This window comes from Pempheris klunzingeri, chromosome 17 (assembly GCF_042242105.1).
Source record: "Pempheris klunzingeri isolate RE-2024b chromosome 17, fPemKlu1.hap1, whole genome shotgun sequence".
Taxonomy (NCBI): Eukaryota; Metazoa; Chordata; class Actinopteri; order Acropomatiformes; family Pempheridae; genus Pempheris; species Pempheris klunzingeri.
In genome coordinates this window covers 17,232,852-17,258,799 of record NC_092028.1, presented here as the reverse complement: position 1 = coordinate 17,258,799, position 25,948 = coordinate 17,232,852, and the positions used below count along the sequence as shown (strand labels likewise).

General features: G+C 43.9%; 2 protein-coding genes across 3 annotated transcripts in view; one reads left to right on the top strand and one right to left on the bottom strand.

Annotated features, from left to right (window-relative positions):
- The window catches only part of coro7 (coronin 7), a 103,362-nt gene that overhangs the window by 50,982 nt on the left and 26,432 nt on the right, over window positions 1-25,948 (top strand). The gene's annotated exons all lie outside the window — the stretch shown is intronic.
- On the bottom strand, window positions 814-25,637 carry vasnb (vasorin b). Of its 2 annotated transcripts, XM_070847232.1 has the most exons (3): window positions 25,429-25,637; window positions 18,407-18,468; window positions 814-4,771 (listed from the first exon to the last, which is right to left on the bottom strand). In XM_070847232.1, exon 3 carries the CDS (start codon window positions 4,762-4,764, stop codon window positions 2,683-2,685), a length of 2,082 nt encoding a protein of 693 aa, XP_070703333.1. In that variant the 5' UTR covers window positions 4,765-4,771; window positions 18,407-18,468; window positions 25,429-25,637; the 3' UTR covers window positions 814-2,682. The 2 variants fall into 2 exon arrangements, with proteins under 2 accessions (XP_070703333.1, XP_070703334.1); XM_070847233.1 differs by lacking the exon at window positions 18,407-18,468.

Genomic DNA, 25,948 nt, shown 5'->3' with positions numbered 1-25,948 from the left:
GCACACTTTTAACGGTCTTGTAAAACATTTTCTGGGTTGTGGCACACTGTTGAACGCAGCCTAGAGAATCTAATAATTTTATGGAGCACTTACACATTTTGTTATTAATCACGTCACCTTGGAAATCATTTACGGGGCCTGAATAGTTTAACACTTTAGCCACGCTAGCAACATAGCTCTAAGGGATGGCAACCATTGAAAAATGTCTACACACATGCCTTAGCTGTACTGTGTGTTTATTGCTAGTTATCAAAGTTTAATATTCTGACAAGGCCAGGCTAAATTAAGAGGTCGAACACCATATAAACATTATACCTCAGCATCAACACATCAGCGTTGTCACTGTGAGCACGTTGACATGGTGATGTCAGCATATAGCTCGAAGCGTAGCCTCTCGGTGCCTCTAACATGGCTGCAGAGTCACACCCACACTCACCTTACTGTCAATGCAAACGCTTGGCACTTCACTTTTTAAATTAATTTTCTCAAGTACCCAATCACTTGTTGTGTGCTATTTGTGCAAAGACACATACACATGGACTATTGTGTGGGTGATTAAAATATCCAGCATAATTATACCTGAACGTGTCCCTTTGTTCCCTCCTGTTCCTGGAGTCCCCCTACCTTGATCTCTCCGTTTGCCCTGTTGAGTGATGACTTAAGAGAGAGGGAAGTTAAAAACATAATCTCCCCTTTGCCTGTCAATCTAATCCTTCCTTTTATAAGCAAAAAGTAGAAACTTAAAAAAAAAAAACGACAACTCAGTCTGTTTCATTTTTGGATATTCATTTAATGATAATATCACTTTTCCACTTGTACAAATAAGTTCACAGAATAAAAAAGCAATGTATGACAACAAAGAGCTTCCCAAAATGAACAGGGAAAAAATTAACAATCACATTGAAAATAGTTTGGTTATTTTCAATGTATTCTATTTTACAGACAAATATTCCAGTTGCATTGCTTGATTGTTTGTTGTGTCGGTTATCAAGGCATTTTGTTACCACAGAAGTGTTAATTGTACGCTGGAAATACTGTAGACATTCACAGATGTGTCTTTGGTGTGTTTGCCTATAGGTAGAGTTGTTTGGGGCTTAATGCACTCCTGGGCATGTGGGCACATAGAGCGGGTAACTGATAATGACATGATGTCTGAAGGTTTCTGCACAAGACAGAACATGTACTTGCATTATCACTGATGTTGACAGATCTACACACACACACACACACACACACACACACACACACACACACACACAAGGTTACTTTGAGTCCTTCTTTGCCCTATTTTCACAGATCTGGATCTCAGCACACTGTCTGCATAATAACCCTCCAGTGGATCTCCCAGTTTACAAGTCTCACTGTCCTCTACACAACAATATAAATACAATGCAGTTTGCTGTGGTTTGAGTCTGGTCTTTCCATAGTCTGATTAGGTGCAAGTGAGCAAAACTGGGACCCTCTCTGCCAAGGAGAAATTGTGCACAGCATTATGCTGAGCCGGCTATTTTTACTCAAGAGAAATACAATACACAGCCATTATTTGCTTTGTTTGTTGTGGGCCAGGCCAAGTAATATGTTGTACATGAATTGTGGTTGAGGGATAAAACAGAGTTTCCCTTGCAGGGAATATAAATAATAAATAAAGCCTCTGATGTTCTCTTTTGCTGTAGTCATGTGAGTGCTTACTGTAATTAAGGCAAGCTCTAAAGTGGTTGAAGCTCAATGGAGCACTGAAACCGAGGGGGTTCAGTCAGCTGCTTCCCTCTGTACCTTTAGTAATCCTGCTTACCTTCTCTCTTTGTGATGGTAAAGCAGGCTGAGGGCTTCAGAATCGAGAAGGGGGATTTAGTCTTGAGTCTGTCCAGACTCACATCTACTCAGACTGTCTGACATTCTGGGGCCAAAGCCCTTTGATTGACTTTGCTGGTACCAAACGAGTTTTAATCTTCAAAGATTTTAATCTGCTGTTTTGTCTGTTAGTCACAAGAGGTGGGGGTGGAGGCTATAGAGAGCTGTTAACAATTACAATGTTGCACAATAAAAAAATAACATAAAGACACCGGTATAAAAAAAACATAGATACAAAACAAAACAAATCACAAGATTTTTTGCGCCAAATAAAGCAATACAAGCATCAGCTATTTTCTCTGCACAACTTCATTTGGTGTCTAAAAGGTCATTCACAGCACGCACTGATCCCTTTGGGGTAGCACTGAGGAGTTACAACATGCAGCAAAAACATTTGCTGATAAAGTCTAGTTGGGCTGTTGCTGTTTTGAGGGGGAAAGGGCAACACAACTCCATTTCAGTGCACACTCCTTTATGGACAGATGAAGGAGGGCATGAGGTCACTATAGCCCTTAACCCTTGTTTTCAGCCACTGATAACACACCATCCATCCCAGCATCATGTTATGGGAGCTGAGAGGTTGCCAGTCCAGCAATGTGAGTGAGGAAATATTATCGAAGCAGGATGCAGAATGTACATGGAGTAGAGGCACGTTCAAAGCTTTTTCTTTTGCTCCAAACAAATGTTTTTGAACAGGTTTAATGTCTACGTAGACAAGTGCCTGCATATCCTCTTTTTTCACAACAGCAATTGCTGCTCTCTGCACCTGTAGGGAAACAGAGCTGAAGAATTAAAATCCTCCTTTTTGGTCTGAGTAGTCAAAGCCAGGTGTCAAAAGTAAGAGGGCTTGTGTGAAGACATATTGTTATTTGATGAACAGTGATCCTGTAGTAGCAACACCTCATATTCCAGATTGCCATTTTGAACAGCAGGTTCGGGGATCATAAGTTGGGGCTGTTTTTGAGGCAGTGCCCCATTGTCCAAGCCAGCCTTAACTCCATCCAACTCTAGCTGAGAGGGCTCACAGTCTAGGTCCAGGTGACCCTTGGCTCTCTTCCTGCGAAGATAGCATACCACTCCCACCGCAATTGCTATCAGTACTAAAAGTAGCAAGATGGCAATTGCAGGCACCAACATAGTGGTCAGCCTCTGGTCGTCAAACTGTGCTTTGTGGCCTCCGATGCTTTCAGCGGCAGTTTGTGCCTCAGTGCAGACACTGTCTATGCCGCTAGGGGCACCTAGTGGGCTGGCACACACAGTGTAGGTAGAGTTAGGCTTCAGGCCTCTGAGTCTGTACTCGGGGAAGGATGCTGGCAGGCTGAGCTGAATTGGCCTGCGATCGGGTCCAGAGAGATTGCGGTAGGTTAGGCGGATTCCACGGATGTAAGGACGCATTTCAATGTAGCGGTGAAGGTCCAGCAGGATTGAGGTTGCGGTTGCCTGATGTGAGCTGATGTCAGGTGTATCTACAGTGACAGTCACCATGGGGATATCATTTTCAGGTGGTGAAGGCGGGTGATGGTTTTGGACTTCACAATACAAGCCAGAGGTGCCATGTGGACAGGTACACTCTATCTGACCATGCTGGTCCAGACGACATGTACCTCCATTCAGACAGGTGTGAGATGGACAGAAATGCTGCTCCTCGTCTGGGTCCATGCTGCTGCTACTGGGGGATGCAGGGACAGGGGGCAGGGGGGAGTCGTCATCTTTCTCTGTGGGGTTGTCACTGGCCCTGGGGACTGGGATAGCTCTAGTGGTACTCGGCGAGGTAGTGACAGGAACAGGCAGGGTAGTAGTGGTTTTGACAGTACTGGTGGTGACTGTAGTTGTGGTAGGACATCCAAAATCTCTGTGCTCTAGTCTTTCCAATACCTTTCCAGCATTTATAGGTGGGAAATGGCAGCGGGTCTCCTCTGTTCTCTCCAGGGTGATACTCTGGGCTCTCAGCCATCTTGGGAACCATGCTAAGGTGCAGAGGCAGTTGAAGGGGTTCTCTGCTACTGTGAGCTTTCTGAGGTGGGGGAGGAGCTGGGAGAACTCTTCAGGGAGGCCCTGCAGACTCAGGCTGCTGATGTCCAACTCCTGCAGCTCTCCAAGGTTCTGCAGGTCCTGAACCTTAAGAGGACCCATCGGGTTCCCTGCCAGGCTGAGGTGAATCAATCCCTGTGTCTCTTTTAACACTGAGGGGAAGGACTTCATCTGGTTTCCTGAGATGTCCAGTTCATGGAGATTCTTTAAGCTACCTATTAGCTCCTTATTCAGGCTGGTGAGACCAACACCACCCAATTTGAGTGACTCTAGGTTTGGAGTCTGGAGGTCTGAGGGACCCAAGGTTGGAAAGACATTAAAGCGAAGGTCCAGCAGCAGCAGTCGGGGCATTGAGAGAGCAGGCAGGGATGTCAACTGGTTTCCCTGCAGTTTGAGTTCCAGCAGGTGCTCCAAGCCATTAAAGGCAGCAGGGTGGATGGTCTTGATGTGATTACTATACAAATAAAGGCGCTCGAGTAGTGCCATACCCTGGAAGCATTCCTCTGAAATGTGTGTGATCTGGTTGGATGACAAGTCCAGGTTTCTCAAAGAGGTTAAAGGTTCAAACACCCTTTCAGGAAGTTCAGTCAGTTTGTTTTGACTGAGGTCCAGCATTTCCAGCTTCTCCAGACCATCAAAGTCCTCAGTTGTCAAGCCCTCAATGCCGTTGGCAAAGAGGTAGAGGCTTGTTGTGGAGGGGGGCACTCCCCTGGGAATGGAAGAGGAGCGTCTCTGGAAGCACAAGATGGATTCCGGTGTGGAACAGGAGCAGTCCCTTGGGCAGTCACTGGACAAGGTGCCATCAGGAAGGATGAGGAAGAACAGAAAGGGCACAAGTGGACCAAGAAAAACCTTCATGGTGCCGACCCTTTCTCTCTCCATGCTCAGCCTAAAACAAGAGAAGATATAAACTGTCAATGACCTGCATTATTATTCAGAGAAATATACAGCAAATGCTGACAATTTGTAAACGGGATACAGCAGTAGAACAGTATAGTAGTAGCCTGCTTTTCCTCGCTGTGTTGTCTAGGAAAGGTTATAAATTCAGTATGTGGTTCTTCCATGTGTTTTGTAAAGTAGGATTACTATCAAAGGTTTTAAAAAATCATAGCCAGTGATCAAAGGCAGTCTTTTGTCACAAGGTCTCTCAAACAATAGTGCTGTAGCTGTGACCTCAGGCTTTGGAGGTTTTCTGCTATACTTGGGGGAGGAGGGGGTAGGGTGGGGGGGAGAGTTGACATTGTGGCATCCTGCCACACTTCTCTGGCTAAGGGAGTGCCACATTCCCCCTGCAATGATCTGTGTAATAGATAGTACAGTGGGATGCCAAAACCATTGTAGCCTTCTGTAATGCTCATACAGATGACTGTGTGTGCATGTGGTTGTGCATGAGCACATGCACAGACACACGTGCACCTACGTATCTATAATCATACGTGTGTTGGTGTTTGTAAACAAAAGAGTTTGTTTTTGTAAGCTGCCCAACCCACTGCTATTTACTGTACTGCACGCACTCTGTGGTTGTAGTAGGGTCACAGTTAACTGTTCTCCCTATGTTTATGACAGACTCCATAGCCTATGAAACACACAGACACACAGCAGCAATGAACAAATCCAACTCCTTTTGCTGCGGAGATGATGTATGAAGTGACAACACAGAGTGACTTTAAACATTTTTCTGTCTCTGAAGAGCCACTGAAATAGTGAAAAGCTTCGGACACGCCCTCTGAATGATTCGCCGTAAACACTGCTCTGGTCTCTCCAGTTTCATATAACCATACCGTGTCAACTTTGTGTGGCTTTATGTCTGCCATGCTGCACGTGGCCACTCATCTGTGGATGATTTACTTTGTGGTGTTCTAAACTTGGAGCGGAGCTTCACTGATAGCCTGGAGCTGCTTCCCTGACTAAAGACATAATATAAATAACACACTCTTTCTATGTTGTCATTACGCAGACTGACGGCCAGTGCTTCTTGCCAGACAAGTGTCTCTAATATTGTGAAAGGGATGAAATATACAGAGGCAGAGGAGAGTAGATCATCAGGAAGAAAATATACTGTGATTTGTGCTCATTTCACAGAAGCCCAAACCTTACAAACCAAACACCCTGGTTCAGTGTCAACACAATACTTGAAAGTGATGAAAAGGAGGGAATGGGTGATGGAAAGGAAAAAAGAATGAGGGGAAATAAAGAAGACACTAGTTGCAAAGAGTCTGTGTTCCAGCTTATCGCCCTGTGTTACTGAGTGAGATGGCCTTGGGGGATGAGGCAACATCTTTATCTCTACGCCATTTCTCCTCTTTAGAGAAGTTTTTGCTTTCTGTCCTTTTACTCTTCAAGAAGTCGATAGAAAAAAATGCTGTTTTGTCCTTAATCCTTAACCAGAGGCACCTGATTTGCTCAAATACACCCCAAAACTCTCTGATGTCCTGCAGTTACTTTTGTTACTGTCAAGGTTTAAATGTATCAATTGGGGGTGAGTAGTTTATCTCCTAAACCTTGTTTTTTCTGAGCATTTATGACACCCACAAGCAATGTTGGATGGCTTGAATGCTTGAGGGAGCTTATTTTAGGGCCTTAAATGGTGCAGTTGTTGACATCTGCACTGCACAAATACCTGAATGAGATGCCAAGTATGTGTGACTTTGAGTTTAACACAGATGGAGCACACACACACACAGAACAGTTTGTTCTTACACAGCTTACCTAGGGTTGTAGCATGGTACACCAGAAATGTCAAAGAAATTGCTTTGGACTGTTTCTCTTCCTCATTTCCTCTTCTATCTTGGAACTATGCTCTTTTCCTCTGAAGTTACATTGTTAATATATTTTTCTTGTAAGCTATGCACAGAATGTGTTGTGGTCAGTGGTCATACATATTAGAAAATGAATGCACATTTTTTTAAGAATTAATGAATGAATTATCATCCCTCCCTCTCTAAGTCACTTTCCTATGTGCTACCTTAATTTTGTGTTTGGTTAACCCTTAATCCAAACGCACAGAAAGCTTTAAAGAAAACAAAATACATAAGTGTTAATAATAATCAATAATAATGATAAAGTTTGTTCATGTCATTTTCTCTTATCTGTCACTGACCCCAAAATGCACTTAAGCCAAGTGCATGTTGCATCAAAGCTGCGGCCCTTTTGAATAATTTCATTTTTAAAATTAATTTACCGCTCTGTCCTTTCACTCTATCTGTTAAATGAAACATTTGCTTTACATAAAAAAAGTCACAGCCTCAAGAACTTGGAGAGAAGATCAAGGGTTGTGAAGGGTACATCAGAGAGGAAGAGCCGGTATCATCTCATCACGCCACAGCTATGGCATTTATTTTCTTTCTCTTTCAGCATACTTTTCTTTCTGCTCCTCCTTGAAATTGTAACCTCCTTGGAAAGATTCCCTGATCTCTTATTTTTTCTTCTCCGGTGTATAAACTAAAAGCAATCGTGGCATTTGCTTGAACCCAACTGCCAACATGTTTCTCTTTTTGTGAGATAACACTTTCAGACATGGCATAAATGTTATTTTTATGCTGTCAGATGCCAATAAAATGACCCTGCTCAAACCTCAAGCCTCGATTTAATGAAGCAGCTAACTAGTTTTCAGAGTTGGCTCCTGCTAACAGCACAAACTAGCAAAACTTTGGCACCCATGCAGAAAATCTGGACTACTTAGTATTGCATTTGTTTATGGAAAATCTATAACGATAACATCTGATGGCGATATTTTGCTGTTGGCTACACACTACCTTGGAGAATTAGCTAATGGTGAAAAATGTGCGTAATTACATGTACAGAGTTGTAAAGATTTTTTTTTTTTATCTCTTACTGGCTGGAGGGAAGATCAAAGTAAGAATATTTTAGTTGCTCCTGTTACAAATAAAAGTTGTAATTGTAGTAATCAGTAGAAGTAGTAGTAAAGTTTGGTTATAAGTTCATAGGATGGCAATAACTTCTTAAGAAAAGGGCAGGTTTCATTACAGAGCGCAGAAATTATGACGAAAAAGAGAGAGTGGCTGGTGTACGTGTACCGAACAAGGGAAAATAAAAGGATTTGGGAAGATAAACAGGAGATGAAGGGGATAGGGAGAATCAAGCAACAGCTGGAGTGGATGCAGATGGTCTCAGGTTTTCATATCATCACTGTGTGTGGGGGGGCTGCACATTCAGTTAACACACATACCTTATGTTAAAGGGGGCCTGTTCAGAACAAACACTGCATGCGCTTCACTGTTTGTGTGAGAGAAGTATCGTGTGTGTCTGAAGTTGTCCAAAAATCCAATCTCATTCCTTCCGGAGATAGAGGAGCCTGACTTTGGTACATTGTATCAGGGCAAGAGGTATAAGGGTCCAGTGCCAGAACATACAACAACATCAAGGCAGCTATGAGAGGAGAGCGAGCTATGCAGATAAAACTGAGAATATTTGTCTTAGAAACTCAATGTGGTGATTCTACTGGAGCTCCCTGAGGCAGTATGTTTATTTGAGTGTGCCTCATTCCAAAGTGGGCCAGGCACATCTGATAACCCAGTGGAGGAGAAACTCTGGTGGAGGTGGATGGGGAGGGGTTCAGCCAGTGAATACTGCCAGATCACAGATAAACCATAGCTTGATAAGTTAGATTCTCCTGTTTTCTTTTTTTTGATAGGAGCGACTTGTGCAGGTCTTATCAGTGGCTGAAAGAAGGCGCAACTGTGGCGTCACTACAGTATGTATCCACAGTGTACGGTGGTGCTGACTGACCTGGCCGTGTGGCTTATGTGTTTTGAAGTGAGTGCAGGTGGAAGGCTCAGGGAGAGATAGTAGAAAGACAGGCTTGTCATCCTCCGCAAGGAGGAATGCCCCCTCCCTTTTTGCCTCCTCGTCCTCTCTTGAGTTGTAATTTCCTTTTCTCTCCCCTGTGCGCTTGTTGAGACATTCCTGAGACAGGCAGCAGCTGAGTTTGAAAAAGTGAGCTTGTCCGTCTCATAGGCTTGGCATTTAGAGATTAGCAGGGAGACTTTCTGGGTTTATAAACAGACAATGGGTTGGATGAATGATGGTCCTGCTTATATGAATGGGAGTTCAAATATCTTTGTGACCAGATCTCTTATATAACAATTGTTCCTACATCTGTGTTTTCCTTATGTTTGAGTCTGGGTTTGTGGGTTTTATCTAAATAAAACCTGTTGGCTGATGAATATGTGGAATCACTCGAGGGCCCAAAACACTAAGGAAAAAATACTAAGAAAAAGCATGGGAACCTCTTTTGCGCAACACTAAGTGAAATACATGGCCAGGCCTCTGAAAAGAAAAATGAAAGAGGCAATAAGAAGAGGCAAAAGGAAGAAAAGCATTTCTCCCTCTCCCTCGGCTCACTTCTTATCCTACTTTTTCTTTCTTTTCAAGATGAGGAGGAAAAGAAAACACAAGCAGGGGAACAGTGGGGACAAAATCAGGTTTCTGTCAGCAGGGGCACTGGGGTGGAGAGGTGGATAAGGCCTGGCTTTGGGAGGGTGAAGTGGGCTTCGGCAATTAAATCCCGGCAGGCCATGCGTCAAGAGCCCTTATCTTCAGAGCTGAAGGCCAACACTGAGGGGCAATGAAGGGTACAAGAGGGGGTAGAAAAGTGCTGTGTGTGTGTGTGTATGTGTATGTATGTGTATGTGTGTGTCTGTGTGTGTGTCTGTGTGTCTGTGTGTGTATGTGTGGAGGAGTCGCAGGTCACTGTGCACTTCCATAATTCAGCAGGGTGAGCCAGAGTCTACAGGGGGGCACCACGCCAAGTCACAGTAAGGGGATAAGGCTGCACACTACAGAGTGCATACTCCCATTTAAGAGGCCCCTTCTCTTCAGGGACTTTATCTATTAAAGGAACAACGCTTGTGGTATGCACATTAGAGTATGATCTACAGTGTTGTAGGTCTGGGGGTTCACTTGACTGGGGTGCAATACTAAAATATACTGCTATAGCAGCTACTTATGTATATTTACTACAGTAGCACGGGGACCTGAATTCACATTGGTTGTAAATGATAACTTAGGCATCCAGAGAAAAGCGGGTGATGAAGGCTGAGGTGAGGCCTCTGACCCCCCCGTCCCCCCATCCCCTCTCTATTTTGCCCCCTCTCCATCGTGACCCTATAAGAAGACAAAGAACCACTACTCCAAACACACACCACACACTCCCTACTCCCAGACCCTTTCTACTGTCAATCTTTGCCACACAGCTGGACCCTGTTATCCATAATCCTGTGGGGTTATCTGTCAACATGACGAAGGGGTCAAGAGAGAATTGGGAAGAGGACAGAAGAATTATGTAGAATATCTGAGATTGAAAAGATAACGTAAGAAGTGGGGCGCGGGAGAAAAGAGCACATTTGTTCCGACAGCAGAAAACACGGAGCACAACTATGAGTTTTAAAAAAATGTCAGCTATGTTAATGTAAGTCTGTTGGTACGCAAGTAATGCTGTGAAGTATGTGTTGTGGCATGTGTTAATGCATAGTTAGTTATTTTCTTTTGTAAGATTTGACTGTCAAGTTTAAATGCATCTGTCCATCTTAGAGCGTCAGTATGTCTAAGATGCTCAAATCTGAGAAAAAACAAACACCAGATTAGATGTCAGAAAATCAAGCACAGTATGTAATGCCAGTAGTTGCCTTGCTCAAAAGAGAGACGATATTTCAAAATATGCTCTGACACTGCACTTGCATCAAGGTCAATCAAGCAAGGCAGTATACAAACCGACAAAGGAAAGAAGGACATGTAGAATAAAAGAAGGATGATAGTTTTACTATGTCTGTCACTGGCAATACTCATCTTGAAGCCACAATATCATTGCTATGCTTTGTAGTGGTATGAAGGGGGATTAGGGGTCGTTGTAGTTTTACAATGTCTTGCGCAAACAAAGCTTTCCAACTGATTTCAGTCCGACCACAAGAAATGACCCTGTAGTAGTCACATCCATCGTACATCAGCTCTGCCATTGCTGATTGCTGTCAAAGGGTTGTTGTTTGAATTAACCACTTAAACAACAGGCAGGTTCCTGTCGGGGTGCCTCTTAGCTACAGAATACAGTTCACTTTCCTCGTCTTCTGCCTTCTCTCCGTGCACTCTTTTTGCTGTTTATCTGCATCAAGCACATCTAAATGAGTTGCAAGGCAGCTTATTATTGGTGTGAAAGGCAGCCCTTTTCATCTCAGGATTTATGGTTTTGACCGGGTCTGCTTATAAGGACAGTGTGAGGCATTACCATTAGAGCCTGCAGCTGGAGTACTTGAAAGAGAGCATAATATACAACCAAGGGGTGAAAGGGAGGGTAGTGAAATAGTAAAACTCACAAAAACAATGTACATTTGCTGCACTATTGGAGGGATCTGGGGCGACCTGAGTTTTTTGAGATCCAAGTCAGAAATTACATTTTACGTTTACATCTGCTAAAAAAAAACTGTTTGATTTTGTTAAATATCAACACAAGAGAGGAAAAAAGGAACCCTCCTCTGATAAGTTCATATGGTCAGATAGCATCAGTCCAAAGCACAACAAAGCCCATGAACCACTGAGGCAGAGAGCAACTCCTTGAGGTCAGAGGTCAGGCTGAGATTAGTGTTTCCACCGCTGCTCAGTATTCTGTGTCCTCTGTTGTAACTGTGGCCGAGACAACACAGATAACAGGCCTTGTTTGACATGGGCACACACCCAGCTCCAGTTACACGCACGCACACGTACACCTGAAGCTTGCTGGTCCTCGTCTCTACAACAGGTGCTTTCTCTGCTCCTCCAGGGCAACGTGAAACCCAAAACCTCTGGAGTGTGCCTGAGTAAATAATGCGACCTGCGCCAAAGCTGCAGCCTCAGCCGCCTGTACACTCCTGCCTCAAAAGGAGGGAGCAGGTGAGAGGGGAACGGAAGCAGGCAGAGGAGGTGGGCGACCGGGCAGCCACACTAGACCAGACCTGCATGTCTGCAGTCTAGCTCTGCCTCCTCTGAGCTTTAGAGCATAGAGGTCAGGCAATATGAGTTCCAAAAGGAAATGTAGACCATTTCCTTTAGTTTCATTGCTAGAGGATATGAAGGATGGTGCGGTAGATGCTAGACTTGATTTTGTTTTTATAAAGTCACAAATGAGGGGAAACACAGGACACACTGGCTGAGGTAGACACTCTCTGCTTCCTCTCTCCTCTCTGGCTGAGTTTACACACAGGGTCCTCTTGTTTTGCCCGTTGAGTGATGCCTCAACACCGACACTTGTCTTTCATCAGTGCACCCTGCCCTGCGACCTCTTGGGACAGATAGTCATTGAGGTTGCAGTCACATTTCTTTCATAGGCGCACACAAATGCATCTGTCTGAGATCCTTACCACAGGACTCTCACATTACACAGACACAAAGGATGTCAGTGAACCACTGACAACAGCAGTTTTCATCTGTTTTCTGTTTATTTGTGGTATTTGCACCTACAAGTCTGGTCAATCTTGTGCCTTTTGTAAAGATTGGTTAGGTGTCTGAGCAGCCTATAGTACGCTGCTCAGCCTCAGTCGGCGACCTAACCAGTATGACTTGACTACTCTGCTGAGTCTATCTCTGACCTGGCTTGAATCAGTCACAGCCGAGTGGCATAGAAACACACACAGTATTTCTCTGCCTTACTTGCTCTCTGTGTCTTTCTCCGTCTCTCCGTCTTTCTCTGTTTATCTTGTATTTTCTCTCAGACATGGCAGCTAACCACACCACTGCAGTAGTCACAGATGATGGGTCCACAAGGGCTACATCACAAGTAAACTGAAAATATGACAGCTTTGTGTGTCAAAACTGAAGTCTCTTCAGGCCTTGGCTTGTTCTTTCATATCCTGCGCTCCACTGGTCGCGCATCCTCCCAGAATCAAAACTTTATTGTACTGTCTGGCTCACTGACCCTGAGAGCAGTGCTGTCCAGACCTCGGTGCTCCTGACACGGACACCCAAAGCGAACCGCTCTCGGGCGGCAGGAGGTGTTTCTAACAGACTCCTTTTTGACAGACTTCAAAACACCTGAAGGAACGTGGCCTCGAGCAGGGACACGGAAATATTTGTGCAGCGTGTGTGCTTGCGGTTAGAATTGGCTGGATGAACCAGTCCGATCAGTCAGCCACAAGCCCGGAGTAATGTGCACACTCCGACACTCTGCCATACTCCCTCTGACATTCATTCCAGCTCCATTATGAATGCAATGCTGCTCTATTACCTGACCACCTGATCTTTATCTACCTGTTGTGAAATACTGAATGTTTGTGTCTCACAGCTTGGAAATAAATTGATTTGTATTAATGATGACTACTCTTTGTCTTTCTCTCATTGTCGGGACTTTCTTATGGTATTTACTGACGCTGCTACAATCAGCCGAAGCATTTATGTACGATAAAAAGCTCTAAAGCTCAGAAAGCAGCCACAAGTACTGACTCCGTCTTTGTATAAAAGATCGAGGGGTGGACCATATTTTGCGCACAGCTGGATGTTGACAGTTTTTTACCTTTGTCCTTTGTTGCAACAGCACTGTGTTGAAGTTCAAATTGAAGCTTAGCTAAATCAGAGGGTGTATGAGTCAGGCAGCAGGCAGGCACACTGACTGACTGTAGGACAGACTGGCTGGCAGGCTGACTATCCTTGTTAGACAAACAGTGTCACACGTACTCACAGAGGAAACACTAGTACATTATCCTCCTGTCTGTCTGCTCGTCTGTCCGTAAGTGGATCGTCTTTCCACTTATCTGTGTGCCTCCTCTGTCTGATTCTGCAGAATAGTCCGCCTGCCTTTTTGTCAAAGCACTGAAATTAAACGTGCACACACACACAGCTATGCTCACAGACACGGTGTAAAGCAGCGCGTTGTAAAGCTAACGGGAGACACGAATCAGATAAATCTTTCCAAAATCCTCCTCTTCGCCTCGTCTCCCTGTCCTCCCCTTGCTCCTCTTCTCACCCCCTTCCCTTCTCTCAGGTTTGTTCACGTAGCTGGCAAGAGTATGACTGGAATCTGATGGAGGCCCATCTCCTCCACCTGCCACAACAGCCCGGCAAGGGCCCCGTGGGCAACTGTGTAGCTGTCAAAGTGTTCATTAGGCTGAAGACCTTGTGAGAGCTTCAGGCAAAAGTCATGGGATGGCAAACAGATACTCAGGGCTGCGCTAGTGCTGATAGGTAAACATCAACTTGTTTACCCTGTTCAAATGCAGCAGATAATTGTAGACTCATAAAGGATGCGTACAAACACCTCATTAGCACGTGGCAATTTTTCCATTGTCTATGTGCAGATATTTGAAGGACAAAACATAGAGATTATCTTTAGATAAGGCTTGACAGAAAAAAAACCCTTTACTCAACTTTGTCAATGTCTCTGAAGAATTAAAACAAGAGGAGAAACACATGAACACAGTGAGCTGCAAGAAAGCTGAACAGAGAAGGAAGTCCATATGTGTATATTAGAGATCACTTCCTCTTTCTGTTAGATTTAGTTGATGTCTACAGTGAAAATGTTAAAGATGATAGCTATGTCGCGTAGGGGAATGAAACAAGTGATTTATGGATACATTTAATGACAAATGAGTGATTTATTGGTTGCTGTTTGCTACAATGACAATGTGTCCGTGGCTTGAGTATGGTCTGAGTTTTAAATGGATCCAAGGTCAGTTCAGTTGTCAGTGACTTGAAGTAAACAAGGTTATATATGTCCAAAAATATATTTCTCTAGACGACAGCCTTCAGGCAGGCAGCGTGCGATGCTACCAGTTTTTCAGGACCCCACCACCACACCTCCTCCTTTTTCTAAGAGTTACCGTTTGTGATTTCTGCCCTGGAGGCTTTTTCTTCTGATAAAGCAACAACAACAACAACAGATAAAAATACCTCTGGCATGTGCCACACGCAAGATAACTGTGAAATGGAGATCTGTAGTGCTGATTAGGATGTCACAACGGAATTTATTGTGAAACTCCTGCCAGCCTCGGCGCAGACAGCGCAGTTCCCCCACCCCCCACGCTGGCATGCCTTTCCTTCATGGCCTCGCTTGCCCTGCGTTTAATCAACCGATTGTTGATTATTTCATTACAGTATTACAATTACTATTTTATTATTTTATTTTTTTTATTTATTTTTTATTTTTTTAACATATTCACAGGAGCACATCTGATTCGATTCATTATGTCATCAACCACCTACCAAATTACTAAATTTATTTTTTTACTAAATTGATTTTTTTTAATTAATTTACTTTATAAAAGGTTATTTCCTCTATCCCTCCTATTAAACTGAAGTCAATTCTCATTTCCCTCTGTGAAGTAAATCACATTTATTTCCTCTGGTTGTTTCACCCTATCAAATAACAGGATCCCGCAAGCCAGTGCCAGTCTTTAGTTTGATTAGCACATTAGAACAGGTGAGCCCTACCATCTTAGCGAGCGTAAAGACATCATTCAGCGACACTCTATTAAGACATCAACATTGACCGCCAACTCCACAGTGCCTGCAGCAGGTGTGCACTACCAGAAGATTCATCATATCCAGCACAACTGGGACGAAAGAGCAGAAAAGGGAGGAGGGTAGCGACAGATGTGGGGGAATGAACAAGAGAGCCCTCTTTAAGCTCCCCTTTTCCCTTTAGGTTGTCAATACACACAGCAAACTACGTAAATGTGCTGAATGAAACAATCCAGCAAACCCCTGAGTTCCTTCTACTTTCCACAGCATGATCTGCTCATGATGTAGATTAATATTTTCCACTTCACTGTACATAAATAGTAAAGGTTCAGTTTGCTTTAATACTACGCAAGCTGGTTTCAATTGTCTGTTAGTGGATTTCCATACTGTATGGAAATTAATGGCAACCAATGGATGGCTGGAATGGTAGAAAGCACACATTCAAATTTCTATCAAAAAAGCAGCATGGTTTGCATAATAATAATAAAATATATATATATGTATATATATATATAAAAAATATATAAGAGGCCATTACCCTGATGCCTGTTTAAACCCATTAATTCATTGAATGAAGAGAAAGAGGGTCTCTTGGTGTGGTTATGAGGGAGCACATATCTATTCCTTAAGTATGCAGGATTTGTGTGTGTGTGTCTGTGCCCTGTGGGTCAGTCACACTTTAACATAATGTGCAGAGAGCCTGAGACAACCTGACAGACAGAAAGAGAGAGAATGAGTGATGCTTTGTTATTCCGACAACGAATAGTCATTTGTCCAAATAAAGTAGTTTGCGTTCTCTCACATTTGTTCAAACACGTCACTGAGTAAGTACAGTAAATTCCTGAGCTGACCTGCAACACACAGAACAATGTGTATCAGTGTGTTTGCTCACACACGTGTGATCTACCTGTGTGTGTGTGTGTGTGTGTGTGTGTGTGTGTGTGTGTGTTCTGATGTCGCTGAGTTTGTGAGTATATGAATCATGGAGCACCCTTGTTTGCTCTTCCATGTTTGCTTTTAGGTAGAAATATTAACATTATTAACTGACAATTACAGAGGGTTTCCTTTGTGTCGGAGTGTTAATAAGCAACGCACTGAGTGGGGGGGGTTGTGTTTTTTTTGTTTTTTCCACCTTCATGTCTAGAAGTTTAACACACGCTGCTCTAGGTCGCATTGATGGAAAAAACAGGCAGACATTTTGGCTTGGATTCAGACCATCGTCACATGCGTTACTACATATTCAAATACATGCCTGAGATGTGGTAGAGATGTGTTGTCAACCCTCAGGAAAAAAGTGAAACACACACACACACACACACACACAGGATATCAGAATAACTCTTTGGCGTGTGTACATTGACTTTGAAGAATTGCCTGCGTAGCAAATAATTTACCGCAAGCAAGCAGACACACCTTCACCTGAGGAATACATGCATGTGTTAAAGTCAACTGCAGCAGAAAAAGAAGAACTCTCTCTTCTTCTCTGTTTTCCCTGAGGAGGACTGGGCTGCTCAGACAGAGGTGTAGGAGCTGTGAGGCAATTAGCGAGAGTAGCGGTGTGCGTCCAGAGGCCCGAGGCTACAGCCTGGTCCTGTGTGTGTGTGTGTGTGTGTGTGTGTGTGTGTGTGTCTTTGTCTTTACAAGCCCACACAGTCCCTGCCACAGCTCATTGACAACTAGCACAACACAGGAATGAAGCAGGGCCGAGGGTGCAGGGTCAGGAGGGGTGTGTAATGTAGAGCAGAAAATCAGAGCGGCAGTCTTCACCTCTGACGCAATGATAGACGATAGCACCCATAGGTGGTTTATTAGTTTTGGTTTTTATTTTTCAAATAAAGGTATGGGGGTGTGTCTCTTAATAAGCAGGCAAAAATTAACTTTAAAAATACTATTTGCAACAGAAACAGTATATTAACCTTTTTTCTTTCTTAGGGGGACAGCATACCGAGTAGATAATTTTCTCCCCTTTTGTCTCATCTTTTTCTAAAACAGGGGGACTTGTAGTGATCAGCACAGTATCTTTTATGACACAGTTGACAAAATTCAACAACAAAGTCCATAAAAAACAAAATGACTTCCCTACGCAGCACACTGCTCTTAGCCCCAAGCCTATTGGTTCCAACTGAAGACATAAATCTGTCCTATTATGTACTATTATTTAAAAAAATGTCCAGCTGGCTACAGCTGAGCACTGTCGTTTTTAGCCAATGGTGTGGAAATAAGAGTACATAGTGTGTTTGGTGACTATTTTCAGCTCAGGATTAATGCACATTTGGACTTTTTATGGCAGCAGGACGTTGCTGTTTAATGATTTCTTAATCAAGAGCTCTATGGCACAGAGGAATAAGATATGTCAAGTTTTGGACAAAAGGACTTACTTTTAATATTCTAACAGATCGTACTAATGTAGTACAATCAATTATTTTGCTGCTTTTGGTCTTTTCGTTGCATTTGCTGTCATTAAGAATAATATATAATATCACTAAACATGTCCTTTCAAATGTGTGAGTGAAAATCAGTTTAAACAAACAATTTAAAAAACAACAGTGAGCCTTACACATACTGGTTAGGTTATGTTAGATGTACTGAGAAGTCTTCATGCTACCCGCTTCTTCCACAGCCCCATAACTTTCTCCATTCTCCCTTTTCCTTTTCCCCTCTGTCTGTAACCCTACACAGCCCCACCGTATCTGTTAAATGCTGTGTGTGTGTGTGTGTGTGTGTTAAGAGAGCTGCTCTTGTTCTCCTGCCAGTCTTGTTAAGAGACTCAGAGTTGTGTGAAAGGACCCTATTGAGGAAGCAGGGTGTTACGGTTAACACAATAAGGACCGCCAACAGCGTAGGGTTTGGGTTTGTGGATTTCAGTATTCAAAGGAGTGTATTATTATGACTCATGTCAAAAAGACAACACTGCTGATGTAATTTATCTTTTACCCTAAATAACTATCTTTTTTTTTTGGTATTATAATGATAAACTTTTCCTGCTGTTAAAAGTATGCATGTATTATGGTAACTGACCGCATCTTTTTCATAATGACACAGATTAGTAATAAAACTGTCCCATTTAATTTCATGCTCCACTCACCCAGTGAAGACGCTTCTTCCTCTACTCTCGCTCCACTTTTCTTGGTGTCAGGTCGTCCCTTCCTGGAAATAACACAGCAGTTGTACCTATTAGCCAAATATGTTGCAATATGTTTCTTAGTCTTGCCTTTTCTCCCCATTTATTTGGAATCCAACCCCCTGTCAAGCACTGCTGCAAGCACAACAGGAAGTTTTTTTCCTGTTAATTGGTTGGATTCCAGCTGTGTGCGGGAGCGTGCTGGGCGCTGGCAGGCCGTATGGCAGCACAAGAGAATGACAGAGCGGGAGAGGAGAAGAATGCAGGCCGACCACTCTCCACTCTGTCAGCTCCTTGTCCTGCGGTATCAGCCAATCAGCTGAGGGCCGAGCGTGTTGACTTAAGCGTGACACGAGACAGTGGCTGCCTTTTAGAGCCCCTATACGCTGAACTGTGTTTTAGCACAGTTTCTGGTGTGATCTGGAAGATTAATAAGAGTTTCACCCTCTTAAGTTTATGAATGAGGTGTTGTCTCAGGAGGAGAGCATCAAAGGTCACTGACGATAAGCAGGACGTTAACAGAACATTGACGTTTCCTTGAAAGACTAAACTTGCTGTTTTGAGGGTTTTTACCGCACTGATTTCTGTTTCAGAGTTTTCAATAAAGGGAAATCTGTGTTAGTGTTATGATCAGGTGTGTGTGCTTTTGTGTGTTTAAGACGAGGTAACCCGATCACACAGAGCCTCAAAGCCGAGAGCAGCTTTAATTTTGTGTGATATCAGTTGGCAGGGCCCAGACTGACCACACTGTTTGTGTCTTTTCAATAATTAGAGTCTCATTATCCGTGACCACAGAGCCATTTGTGTGTGCGTTCATGTGTTTGTTGCTTTGTATAAATAGACCATTAAGTAGTATCAAATGTTATTTTTGAGCGTGGTTATGGGATCATAAATATGTGTTGGTTTTGGGAATGCCCAACACAAAGTGACCATTTGATGAATTTTATGTTAATGGGAGACGTTTGGCCAAGAGCAGCTCCCACATTTCATTCTAATGACAGACTTTTTTTCCATTTTCATTTAATCGATTTAAGGCATGGTCATAAAGCCGTTTCGGAGAGGATTAGCTGAGACCACTGGACTCGCTCTTCCAGTATGTTTTCGCTAAGCAGCGTTTTTAAGCCACACTTCGTACACAGTGCCTAAGCTGTGAGTCAAACAGCGTAAGGAGGTGGAAAACGGAATGAGGACAAACAAACCATGCACTGTACCTGATTGTGTAACACCTGAAACGTCACCTCACTTTGCATATACCATCTCAGTCACCATGCACCACACACTCACTTCCTCATACAGACCGCAGTGTTTACATCTGAAAATAACCTGTCACAGTCCAGGGGCTCGATTTGGCTTGCTTGACCCGCTGTGAGGCCTTTGCTGCGCTCTGCGTCCGTGTGTTTATTTGTCTGTGGGAGTGTTTTGTGCTGCTGCACGGAGTCTTTTGTGCATATTTTGGGCTTATTTGCATGCATTTCACCGGACTGTTGTGCGCCGACCCTGCCGCGGTCAGTTTCCCCGAGGTCACTGTGTCTCCCTCTCAGACAATCCCTTGACTGCACTGTAAATATTTAGCTTTCAAAGTGGAACTCGACACTCGAAATAGATGCAAATCATCTCCACCGCTAAACTCCATGAATGACTGAAGCACTTATGAAGACAAAGCTGACGACAACAAGATTTGTCTTGGTGCGCCTTAATAGCTCTGGCTGCCTCTTCTACATCTTTCCATGATTGGTCTTTAATTTGTGCAGACTACCAAATCATTGATGTATCTTTTAACCAGCCAGTACCTCTTATTTTCTTTCTTTACACTATCATTGGTTAACTTTAATTTTTATTCTCTTCTGAAGGAGCTATTTTTGTCTTCCCCTTTTTTTTAGAGGACTGATACTTTTCATCCTTTCAGTCCACTATAATTTTCTTTCTTCCCCTGAGTTCATCTGTTAAACATAAATATCGCCTCACCCTTCGCCTCCTCTGTTTCTCCTTTTCTCCCAGTGTCACTCCCTTTCTCTCCCCCCATTTGGTTTAATCTCTCCCAAAGCAGAACAAAGCCGAGCGGTCTGCCATTAATGTTGGAACCGCTTTGTAGTGGCATCATCTAAAACTGCAAACAATTTGTCTAAATTATACCTCAGAACATCAGTCCCAACCCTAAACCTGTAGAGGAGTGGTGTGATAAACGGAGAAAAGCTTCATGTTTTTTGTGTCTGCTGCCAAGTTTGATATTTAATTTGGCACTATGCTTGTATGTTGAATTTGTACGCCAGTGACAAGCTGTGACATGTGGCACTGTCACAACCGTTTGCAGCGCTGAGTGATCGAGATTACGATACGCGGTGGTATTCGGATGAACTCCTGCTCACATTTGCACGTATACATGCACAGATTTTCTCTCACAAGCCTGCTGCTCTCTCAACGGCTCGGACAGTCGCAGATAACAACACTATCTTTGTCCCTGGCTGTGACGGAAATAGACATTAAGCAAAGAGGGGCGAGAGAACTCCAACATCCGACTGATGTAATGCAAGAGAGCGGCAAAACGCGTACGTGACGACTTGTGTGTTCGACGCGCCTACACGAGAGCGCGTGAGGAACGAGGTCTCAGACACTTGGCGATCTGATGGCGAGCAAGCACACAGAAACCCACAGGTACACACACACCCAGCCCAAACTCTGCCGCCTTATCATTCAATCCATATTCGGTAAAACAAGTTAATGTTCATCTCGGTGGTTAAATATTTGACCTTCCTCTCACAGCGAGATCTGTCTTTGCCACTTCTGGTTTTGGTCAAACAGTGTAGGTATATGTGTGCGCCCTTGCTTTGCTCGTGGTTCAAGGCTCATTTCCAAATTACAGTGCTGGCCAGAGGTAATTACATCCTTAGATTAAGAGCCATTTCTCTCTTTTTTTCTTTACAGACCCACTGAAATGCAGCAATTTGTGGTAGCTTTCTGGGATGAGCATCCTCCCTCTCATCCTCTCTCTCTCTCCCTCTCTCTGTCGCTCTCTCCCCGAATACTTCACTGGAGTTGGTTTAGGAATTTGCGGGATTTTCGACTTTTGGCAGATTTTCCAACCAGAGTGAGTCAGTTAAAACAATGGCAGGGTTCCTTTTAATGTAAAGCTTGAGAGCATCAGTTCTTTCATGCCATCTTTAATTCAGAGGGTCATCTGCATTAGAAGATAGACAAACTGGTAAAAATCCGACGACAGCCAGCATGTGTGTCTGTGCGTAGATGTGGACATGGAGGACAGCAGTTATTTGGGGTTTGAGCTCTAGCTGGGGCACTCCAAAGCCCTCAGATCCCTTCGCATGTGTGTGTATATTTATGCAAGGTTTTGAAGTGGTTCTTCTGAACGCATCATTTGGCTGCATCGGCAAGCTCTTCTTCAATTTAGCTTGGCAGGCGTACGGGCTGGGGTTTGCCTCCGCATACCGCTGGGTCAGCATTGATGTGTGAGGCTGAGGCCTTTGAAGCCGGGGGTTTTATTTAAGACGCCTCTTTGAGAGAGCAGCTCCGGCTCTTGGTTGTGAACCAGGGAACGCCCCCCTGCTGGGTCGCACCTGAAGGGGCGCCTTTAATTCTGACAGAGGAAGAATTTGTTGTACATTTTGAATTCTCTCTCTCTCTCTCTCTCTCTCTTTTGCTAATTGTGATGAGCCCTCACTTTCGCATGGCCTTGAGAAAAGCAAACACACACATCCACACACTTCCACCAACTTTCTGCCCTGTCGACTCCCCTGTCTCTGCCTGCTGTGTGAGTGCCCCGTTCTAGTCCTCCTCTCCCACCTCCACCTCCCCATATCCCTCCTCTTCTCCCTTCCCCAGGCCTCCTCGCCTCAGCACCTGACTTTTAACCCTCTAATCCCTCTGATGCAGAGGGTAAGATGCTTCAGGCACTGCCTTTAATTGGCGTAAAATTGAGCTCTGGCCATACGAGGTACAATGTGAAAGTCCTCAGTCAATTTGGAGACAGAGGATTAAGGAATTGTCATGTGTTATGATCAGTTAGATGTCCACAAGGACACATTTACCAGTGGAAATCGGCAGCAGATTTAGACATCAGTGCTCTATGGCACAGATTATGAAATGCCAGCCTTGATTTTGTAAAAACAAATAACAGATAAAAGTACAAGCTGACACAATGTTGGTAGCCAGATGCTGGATGGTTTGTGCGGTTTCAACATCACTGTCACAGTGGTGTGACAGCAGGCCTGTGCTTAATTGTTTAAATTGGCTTCTCTGGCAGAGGGCTCCATCTCCTTAGTCATACTTCCTGTCCGCAGACCGACATTTAAGGGCAAGAAATGGCCCGTGGGGAAGGGATAATCCACTCAGTGCGCATATGTGTCTCACTTAATGCTCATACCAGCACGCACAATTGCGCATTTTATCGTCACCGTGTCGCCATATGTTATGCAACAGATATTTTGACTAGCTGTGGCTTTAACTTTACACCACAGGTGAAGAGATGCAGTAAGAGCTGGACCCTGCCTCACTTCTTCCTCCTCTCTGTCTCCCTCCGTGTCCTCATACACATCATTTATCCACTCAGACTACTTTCAGTCTTTCTCTGAGCACTGAGAAGTGTGTCCGTGTCAACAAACAACTACAAACATAACAGTCTGCTGTGTGGAGTAGAAAGAAGTGAGCTCTACATCTTTACTGTACAGTTCCACAAACTTAAACTTAACTGGCACAACTGCTCACTTGTATTGTAAGTGCTACAATCTGTGCAGCATTGCAGGCTGAAAGTCCTCCACATTAGTGAAGGATAATTGGCCTCCTGTGGCTGCTCTGCTGTGTCTGGTAGCCTAATATAAACCAATTACCACCATTATATACTGTCAATGACACGGTAGCTTCTCCTATAGCATAATGACAGCCTGTGAGGAAGCACATGGCGAGGAAACAAGGAGTACACCAGCGTAGGGGTTAATAGCGGGGCCATTGGAGTAGTTTACGCCGCCTGTTTTGCCTCCAGGAAAGATTATGTGATTTTCTGTGCCTGTTTGTGGGGGCCGTGTTAAACATGGTAATCTGACTGAAAGCTGGAGGGATCGTGGTCAGAAGACTGTTCTTACATGAATTAAGCATCTCAGGCCAAAGGCATATGTCAGATTTTCTACGACAATCATATTTTGATCGCTGATTCCCAGTCGGGCCTTTGGGCTTCTGGTTGTCTTAGAGGAGCTTTCTGTGGTCTTTCACATAATAAATAAAGGTTAAAACTAAGTGTAACAAACTTCTAACGTTGACATTCTTTAGGACAAGATCCTTCTTGAAAAACCCCTCTCAGAGAATCCGTTTATATTGGAGCAATAAATGGGAAGATAAACTGATACTATCTGGGGAAAACAGATGCACTTTCACGGTTCCTTATAACTTTACTTTTGAGAACCCAGATTGGTCAAAACCTGTTGAGTCATGCCATTTTAGTGAATGTTAGTTTATTGGTGGAGCAGGTCACTCAGAGATTTAATCTTTCAGGAATTTGACCTCATCACTTATTGCTCTACTGCACACATGCTGAAGGAAAGCCATTTCTCTCTAATTTCTGCATGTACTTGTCTGTCGCATTTGAGCAAGTGTTTGATTCATCCGTCTCTCCACTGCACCGTCTTCGGCTAAATTATTTAGCAGTTCAACCTAAAATCAGGCTTGAAACTTTTCCATATTTCACTCAAAGTAGAATATTTATTACAATAACTATGATTATAATCAGTCACAGTCGTGGCTGCTGATAGACATCTTTAATATTGTAGAGAGGCACCAATAATGCTTACGACCGACATTTCTTCTTGTCTTTCATCCATCATATTGGATTAGAGATTATTTGTTATCTTCTTTAATTACTTTAGGATACGTCACCCATTGGCATTGGCACTTTGCCCAACATAGTCCTTAATAGTTTTTACTGGAAGAACAGCGATCCAACACAACTTCCAGACAATTTTCTGAAAAAAGTAAAGCAACACATGGAAGCTGATATCTACAGAGTGCTGTGGTAATGATTTGGTGATGCCTTGTATCACCTTGGACAACGCCACCCTCCACTTGTCTCTAGATGTGACACAAAAAACGTTGTCAAGATAATCTTGTTGTGATTTAGAGCTGCTTAAAATACTAGATGTGTTGACTTCACGTTATCTGACCTCTGTGAGCGTCCTGCCCCGAACCATTTCATCGCCCGTGTCCTATTGAACTCTCTGTAGTGGGACGTTCCCTGCCCTGCGTGGGTCCAAAAACAGCTGTCCTCTGCGGTGGACGCGGCTCGGTGCGGTCTAGACACTCGGCGCGGCCCCTGCGTGCTGCACGGCGTCCTGCGGTCCAACACCAGCCCGCCCCATTACCGCCCCGACGGCTCCTTTTGCTCCGCGCACACGCTCGCGTTTTACGCACTTCTCCAAAAACAGACGAGCTCTGTTTTATTGTCAGTGTTTGCTGATTTGTGGTGCCCACATCGTCAACGAAACCTGTTGCATCCAATAAGTCGGTGGAGCGCTCATGTTGATTTCTAACTCCCCATAACTACAGCACTTTACAGGAATGCTTTATGCATTTACAGAAAAGAACTAATAACTTATTCTTAGTACAGTGTCACACCGTACGTTGAAAGCATATTTATATTGATATCATCTTACTGTTTAGCTGAACAGAAACCCGGTAAGTCTGGTGGATTATTCTGTTCAGTTTTCGTGAATGTCATACAGGGCACACAAACACAGCTTTAATTAGCTGCACTGGTAGTTGGAAGGCTTTAAAAAGGGACATAAACTTGACAGAAGTTTAGATTCTTCTGTGAAAAAAGATTCGGTAGCGCAGTCAGTGTGTTAAGATGTTGCTCCTAAACTGCGTTCGTTCAACATAACCATGTTTACGCGTCTTTACGCACTTCTCGATCCTGTTCCAACTTATCAGAGCACGAAAAGTAAGAAATGTTTATCCTTATTTCTTGAGTCAAAGTAGGAAACTCTTACCCTGAACCTCGAAGAAGTGAAATTGTGAGCGCAGTCGCGCTTGTGTCTCTGTCCAACTCGGATCAGCTCACCGATATAACTCCAGTGTAGTTTTCCGTGCGTGCGCTCTCTCAGAAAGAGTTTCTGTGAACGTGTTAAACTTATAACGAACGGTCTTCATCAAATCCTTGGAGAGGTACACCGACCTCCACGTCAAGGAATGCGCTCAAGTGCCGACTCCTTGGACAAAAAGCGCTTTATTGGTGAGCACAGAGGAGAGTTTAAGCGGAGGGGTGGGAGGGGCGAGGCGAGGCGAGGCGCACTGCAACAGAGCGCACTCCCGCTCCGACCGGAGGGAGCTGCAAGCGACTCACCTTGCAGCTTGGCTGAGAGCTTAGGAGAGAAATTCCAGCCTCTTTTCAGTTCGCTATATCTTAATGCCTACCTGCACGACCTGTTTTTAGCAGAGATACCACTGTTTTCATTATGTACTGTACAGAGAGCCTGGTTAATGTAGTTTGAGTCACTTTCTTTTTCTTGT